The sequence below is a fragment of the Syngnathus scovelli genome, chromosome 9 (genome assembly GCF_024217435.2).
Source record: "Syngnathus scovelli strain Florida chromosome 9, RoL_Ssco_1.2, whole genome shotgun sequence".
In the NCBI taxonomy this organism is placed as follows: Eukaryota; Metazoa; Chordata; class Actinopteri; order Syngnathiformes; family Syngnathidae; genus Syngnathus; species Syngnathus scovelli.
Window position 1 is genome coordinate 8963727 of NC_090855.1, and position 7016 is coordinate 8970742.

Sequence of the window (7016 nt, forward strand, 5' to 3'; positions counted from 1 at the left end):
GAACACAAATTCACACCCTACAACAATCACATCTTTCTTTTTAATTGATGACTGGAATTTTCATGTTAAGTCTAGTCAACATTAGAGACCAATGAGGCGAGACAAGGACAAATAGTTTTATTGGACATCGTACAATAACGTTTGGTGGAGAAATCTGTGCATCCTGTTAAGATTTAAAACTATTTGTGTTCATAGTGTCAGCTTTGCCAATGATACAAGAAAGGACCTCTAGCTTCCTCAGACAAACTTTAAAAATAATATATTTACAATGGAGAAAGAATTGTAAAGGGATGACCACCTACACAACTGCCTCTGTAATGAGACAAGCCACTTGAATGGTGGAATTTAGCGGTGGGGAAGCACATCCTCAGTGTCTGCTACGACGATTGGGGGAATTCGACCTAAAAATGGATGCACAAAAACAGATTAATACGTCGCTCATACACTCAGATTAAAAAACAACAAAAAAAAAAAACATGCAGTAAACAGCTATACTGCCTCACCCACCAGATATTCTAAAGTAACAAACACTTTCTTCACAAATGACTGTTCTGAAAGTCTACCCTGCAAAACATGCTGTCGGACGTTATGTGTGGATTCCCTTTGACCTACAAAATGGTCCCCAAAGCTTTCTAGCTTGGTAATGTTTGCAAGGTACACTGCAGAAGAGGCCTGCGCACCGCAACACGGGCCAATGTTGAATCTACACAACTGCATTTGATAGTCAGCTTCCCAAAACATTTGTCCATGAATTAAAGATGTCGGTTAAGATGACTTGGGGGAAATCACAATTAGACATACAATGAGAACACAGAATAGGAATGTAAGAGGAAAAAAACGAATACTACCTTGATCGCGACTTAGACTTGTGTTTGCGGCTTGCCTTCTTACCAGACTTGTGCGATTTTTCCACAGACCGTGAGCGACTACGTTTGGATTTCTTAGATTTCTTTTCCTTACTAAGTTCCGGCGTAGGGGATCTGCTTGAATCGGAATTGGACAGTCTCTTGCTAGCTTTCGCTGAGCCCTTTTTGCTGGATTTGCTATCCTGCCTGCTGTACTTGTCACCGTGCAAGTCGGCGTGAGAGTCCGTCTCTCTTCGTTTCTTTAATTTGCCATTTTCCTCACTAACTGAAGGATTGGTCTTTTCTTTAGTCCTTGGTCTCTCCTTCTTTCTTTCGGACTCTCTCTCCTTATCCTTCCTTTTTTTGTCTCTCTCATGGCTACGGCTTCGATCTCGCTTCCTCTCTTCATCTTTGGTGGAGGCCTTCTGTTTGTGTTTGCCGCCGTGACTACTGTCCCCGCAATCCCTGCTTCTTCGCCTGTCTTTCTCTTCCCTGTCCTTATCTTTCTCCTTTGCCCTGCCCTTGTCTCTGCTGCGACTACGGCTATCCTGGGCCCGGGACTTGTCCCGATCTCTGGATTTGGAAATACTCCGGCGGTTTCTTCGTTCTCTGGAGTCGCTGCGGTCTTTCTTACGGTGTCCCGCTCTTTGCTCCGTGCTGCTTCTCCTCCTGTCGCGAATCTTTTCACTACGACGTCTACGAGAGCTGCTGCGACTACGCCTGCGGGCCTTATGGGAAGAAGATCGACTCCGTCTCCTCTTCCTTCGAGGGGAAGAGGATTGCGAGGAACTACGAGAAGATGATGACGAAGATGAAGAGGACGACCGACTGCTGCTGCGGCTGGAGGACGATCGAGAGCTGCTGCTGTGAGCGTCGGCTGGGGAATCGCTACCGCCTCTGCCTAATCTCTCCTTCCCCCTGCCCGAATGCCTTCCCTCACTACTCTCGAGCTCACTACGGGACCTACGCTTTTCTACTAAGGGCTCTGGCTGCCTCTCTTTTCCTTCCTCTGACTGGCCCTCATCATATTCAAGCCTTTCTCTGCTCAATCGTTCCTTCACCATCTCCTCTGTAGAGACAAAAAGTGAAAACGCTCGTTATGAGAATGTAAGGTGACAACAAGTAATTATAACTGAAACTTTTGGGGTCAATAGCTTCTCACCACGAGCAAGAAGAGCATCCTGAGCCTGTTTTTCTTGGAGCTGTTGCATTTCTCGTTCCTTGCGATAGAAGGCATCCAGCTTCTCCCGGATACGATGGCGCAACTCCTCCTCATCAGTGTCGGAGGATTCTGAGCCTCGAGCGCTGTGGTCGTCCTCCTCAGCACTCTCCTCTGAACCATAGTCACCCAGCCCACCTGCCACAACAGAAGCCCAGTCTTTTAGCGTTGGCCAATAATTAACATCAAATTCTTGCATTCCATAAGTGAAACGATAATTTTTAACTCAAAGTCATAATTTGTAGGGATGCACGAACTGACTGAACAAAAAAAAACGACATTCATCAGTCCGCTGAACAAAACCGGACCCAAGAGCCGCTTGGAATACAATAGCGGTCAGGTTGCTGTCATTTTAAGCCAGTGGTCCCCAACCACCAGGCCACGGACCGGTAAAAAGTAACAGGAAAGGTGTTTTTTTTCGTGCATCCCTAGCAACTTGTAGATCTTAAGTCTAAACAAATATGTAATTGCATGCTTCGATGATAAAAATGGGGAAAAACTAATTTATTTGAAGTGTAGCATCTTAAGTTAAATATTTGGGCGATTTGTCCTGCCATCTGCCCCCAAACTATATAATTAATTAACAAACTATATTATGTTTCTTCCCTCCCGCCCGCCGTAATAAAACGGATACTCACTGAGACCAGTCAGAGAAGTCAGTGCACTTGACTGTGCCAGCTGTTTTGCAGGAGCTTTGATTCACATCAACAACAGGAACAACATGTTAAAACACATATTGCCATTCTCTCAAAGGCGAGAGTCGCTAGAGAATGGGTGGGGTGGGGAGGGGGAAGGCGAGGTCACAGATAAAGCACTATTCACACGAGCTGCCATTGGTAACAGGAGAAAAAAAATAAAGAAAAAAAATGGGAGAAAAGAGAGAGGGTTAACAAATAAACTTCCGTTAGACAATCCACATCAATGCAGTGTGAGGGGAGGGAAAGAACCACTCTGCACTAGTGCATCACATGGCTCCTCTCCGTTGGTGGCTGCTGGGCAGTAGGACCTTTAGTGCCATGGACCATGACAGGTTTCAAATGCTCAGCTCTCACTGATGCATTAGCAGAGAATGGTTGGCAATGCCAATTAGATCATATTCCACTTTTTTTATGCCCAGCTGCTGCTACTTTACCGGACATGATTATGGAGCACTTCTTAGAGTCTGTCCAAATGATAACTGTTTGCGTGAAAAGCAATAATACATTAGCCGGGCAAGATAAGAGCAGACCTCGTGTTGCTTTGCGGTGGACTTCTTTTGCCACATGCTGGATCTCTTCATTGGTGACTTCCAGAAGGATCTCCGTGAGGAGTGTTTTTGTGATGATCATCTTGAAATAGCAAAACAAAAATCCAGTCAGTTGCGCTCTCTCGACTATGACATTATCTGTAATGCAGGACAGACCATTTGGAATTCTTTTTCCTCCTCAGTCATTTCATGCTCACTATCTTCTGCAGGAGGCGACGGGCTCTGTGCAAAAAACTCTTTTTTTACAGGAGGCTTTTCTTCATAATTGTCTTCATTCGCTTCATCATCACTGTCCTGATAAAGACAGAAGAACATAATTTAAACAGTTCCTGACCATTTATGACAAAATGTTTTCTCCAATAGAATGTCACCTAAAAAAAATCTGTCTGCTTACAAATTTACTCTTTCTCGGGACACGAGGTCCATCACCCCCTTCATCCACTTCGTGCTCCTGGTCATCCTCTTTGGACATTTCAGCACGCTCCTTCTCCATTCGCTCCCGCTCCAGTTTCTTCTGATTTTCTCGGTCCCTCTTCTCTAGCCCCTCTCGGATCCAGGCAGGTAGCGTACGCCGTTTCACCGCATCTGGAGGTGGTCACAGGTCCAAATAAGTGTGCGGCATACTACCACTTGACGCATGCCATTGGCACTCACTGACTGTATGCTGACATGTATTAATCACTCAATATTGCATTAGTTCATATTGGGTAGTGAATGAATACTCGTTAGAAAATACAAATGAGGAAATTATTTACGTTCAAAATACTAAGAGTAACTCTGGAAAATTCTTTTGCATTTTCATCTTGGAGTTGTAGCCCATAAAGCACGGGTAAACAACTCCGGTCCTGCACGTTTTCAATAGCTGTGTCCAAATTTGCAGTTTACCAAGTGGCGGTGGCACTTCCTGCTTAATAGGAAGCTGGAGAGGGGATCTGGGCCGTTCCCTGAAACCAGGTGATCGGGCATCCCGTCTGTTCTGAGGGGGACCCTGCCAGTATGGGGCGTGGAAGCCAGAAGGCGGCGGGGCAAAAGCTGAAGCAGCTCCATGCTGTTAAGAGACAGCACAAAAGAAATCAAAGTTACATTAAATAATCACAGGTCCAAAATGCTGAATGCCGGGTTGGAGTCGTCTTCTCCTGGAATACTAAATATCCAAAATGACTCACGACTGTGCTGGTTATGTTGTTTGGCTCAAAATCTATGAAAAGAAAACCAAACCATGCTGGATTCCTCAACATGCCAATATCCTTTCAACCGCCTCAAGGAGGCAATGACTGATACACCTTAGATGATTGGATCTGGCAACGTTTTCTATGGAAAACCCAAAAGCTTCAACAAATTTCACTGCCTCATCTGCATACCTGATAATCAAACTGGTTTATGGCCATGGGGGCCATGGCGTAGCTGTCGGGCTGTGCCCCATACCCATGGCTGTTCTGGGGGAAAACCCCACGGTGCGCTTCAGAGTTGAACTCTGCACTGTCCTGGCTGTTGCCATCTTCACTGGGGTTCGCAACATCCATCGGAGCTGAGCCAGGCGGAATCCAGGTTTGGTCAGGAGGTGGTGGAGGGCGCGGTGGCCGTTGGCCATGCATTCCCCATTCTGTTCATGATAAAATACTTTATTAATACGAGTGGTAAACCTAGGCAGGTAGAAAAACAGGGGCAGGTGTCTTTGGTGTCCACTCCAGAATTAAATAAACTAAAATTTCAACCGCTATTGGAAATCCTGAAAATGTTTAATGATACTATACTGATACTGCTAAGAGAGAATACAAAGAGATCAATTCAAATAATACAGTCAACTCAGATACTGTAAGCTGAAAATGTTTTATGAATCAAATTTACTCCAACAGAAAAATGTCATCACTTCATGAGAATTAAAAAGGATACCTCTTTGGCCCATGTTGAGATCACAAGTACTGTTACAAACAGACAACATTTGAACATGTTCCGAATTTTCTATCATGTAACAAAATCTTAGTGGCAGCGGCAGTGGAGAGTTCCCTTGGCGGGACACAAAGTCACTAAAGCCTAAAGATTTTTAAGGGTAAATGTCAACATGAAAGCAGCAGTTTACCTTGTATTACAGGGCTCAAGACTAACTTTTTTTTTTTTTTTTGTAGGAGCAAAATTCTCTTTTAAAAGATCAATTAAAAGATGTTAAAAGATAAAACAAAAGGATAGAATTTTTCAAGATCTGATAGTTCTGTCCAACAGCAACGAATTATAACATATGTGCAGGGTCCACATTAACAGTAACCCCTGGGCCACTACCTAACTGTGTTCACTGATGCTAGCTTGTCTGCTTCAGGACAGATTTCATGAATAAATACATTGACAATAACATGTGTTTGCTTTTTGAAAATTTCATATTCAGTATTTTGAGTTGTATCCACTTAAATAAAATAATGGCCATTGATCTTTATACCACGCTGCAGACATTTATTTGCGCGGTCAAGATCTTCCCATAAGGATCTGAACAAGATATCAAGTGCATAAAATGTCAAATGTTATATTAATTTAGATTTTACATTAAAGGAAAAGCATGCAAAAAGTAATAATAAGTGATACTCACATAAGCTTAGTGTATTATACCATGAATACAAAAGGCCGCTGCCAGTTCAGGGAGCTTAGTTCACTGGCCAAAAGGGCTCAATTATTATTGATCTAATTGTGTTCATAGAAATGTACCTGGCTGCCACACTCTGCCAAAAGCAGAGTCACCCTGGAAGGACCCACGGTTGCCTTGTGCAGGTTGTTCCAGACCTGGGATGTCCTGTCCATTGGGCTGAATGTTAGGTTCTGATCCAGTAGACTCCTTGTGCGCTATCCAAGCTTGTGCAAGGGCAGCCCAGTCTACCTGACCTATGGAGACACATGCATGCAATGAAGGTATACACTTGGTGGTATTCGAAATATTAATTTGAGTGGAAGGTGCCCACTGCCCTGCTCACTAACCTGGATCTTGCTGGTGCTGGAATGACTGCATCCACTGCTGCTGGCTCAGAGGCCACTGCGGCCAGGGCTGGCCTCCCTGATCCCACATTCCTCTCTAAAAGAAGCAAACTTGATTTACATTTATGCCATTAGTGTTGCTGGCAGGACTACAGATTGTATGGGACAAGCGTTAGCGTCATGCTAAAATTAGCTACAATCGATTGGTTGTGGTTGTAAGGCTACATGAAACGGATCATTAGGTGTGCATTGTACAAAATAAATGACTGACTGCTAAGCAACCAAAATCACGATAGATCAAAAAACTAAGCAACCCGACACACATACCTGGATCGAGATTCTGAAGCCAAGGGGGGTTAAACAGGCTAACCGGAGCTCGCTTTAGCCAAGCTACGAATGACGGCTAAGAAGCTGCACTTCGAGCTAGACGGTTGACTATTTCTTTTCCCTCGCGTTTAAATAACGTCTCTAAACGATGCGATGGCAGAAGCGAATATCGTGCTAATTTGTGTGTGTGTGGTGGGGGAACACGTCAATTTACCTTTTCCGAACAATTGCTCTCAGGCGCTGGTGATCCAAAATGGCTGCCGTGGGACAGCAAACCAGTGAGACCGAACGCAAGTGTGACACTCCGCCGCTTCCTGTCCACTACTTTTATTTGACACAAGATTTGAGTTGGACATGCTTATTTTACTACTCTAAAATACATTTGAGAAATGGGATTCTTCTTCTTTTCTTTTTTTTTTTT

General features: G+C 44.1%; 1 protein-coding gene across 3 annotated transcripts; it reads right to left on the reverse strand.

Annotated features, from left to right (window-relative positions):
- Window positions 1-102: 102 nt before the first annotated feature.
- Window positions 103-6945, reverse strand: pnisr (PNN-interacting serine/arginine-rich protein). Of its 3 annotated transcripts, none has more exons than XM_049729549.2 (12): window positions 6810-6943; window positions 6272-6365; window positions 6005-6178; window positions 4672-4913; window positions 4196-4358; window positions 3705-3895; window positions 3467-3604; window positions 3293-3392; window positions 2703-2756; window positions 2008-2202; window positions 849-1914; window positions 103-401 (listed from the first exon to the last, which is right to left on the reverse strand). In XM_049729549.2, exons 2-12 carry the CDS (start codon window positions 6357-6359, stop codon window positions 368-370), a joined length of 2445 nt encoding a protein of 814 aa, XP_049585506.1. In that variant the 5' UTR covers window positions 6360-6365; window positions 6810-6943; the 3' UTR covers window positions 103-367. The 3 variants fall into 3 exon arrangements, with proteins under 3 accessions (XP_049585506.1, XP_049585508.1, XP_049585509.1); XM_049729551.2 differs by having other exon boundaries at window positions 6272-6361; window positions 6810-6889; XM_049729552.2 differs by lacking the exons at window positions 103-401; window positions 849-1914; window positions 2008-2202; ... (1 more) ...; window positions 3293-3392; window positions 3467-3604 and having other exon boundaries at window positions 3745-3895; window positions 4736-4913; window positions 6810-6945.
- Between the last annotated feature and the right edge of the window lie 71 nt (window positions 6946-7016).

Coding starts and splice junctions, on each gene's coding strand:
- pnisr (XM_049729549.2), bottom strand. CDS start 6,359: ATGTGGGATCAGGGAGGCCAGCCCTGGCCGCAGTGGCCTCTGAGCCAG. Junction 3,605..3,704: donor TCCCGAGAAAGAGTAAATTT/GTAAGCAGACAG, acceptor TGTCTTTATCAG/GACAGTGATGATGAAGCGAA. Junction 1,915..2,007: donor GGATGCTCTTCTTGCTCGTG/GTGAGAAGCTAT, acceptor TTGTCTCTACAG/AGGAGATGGTGAAGGAACGA.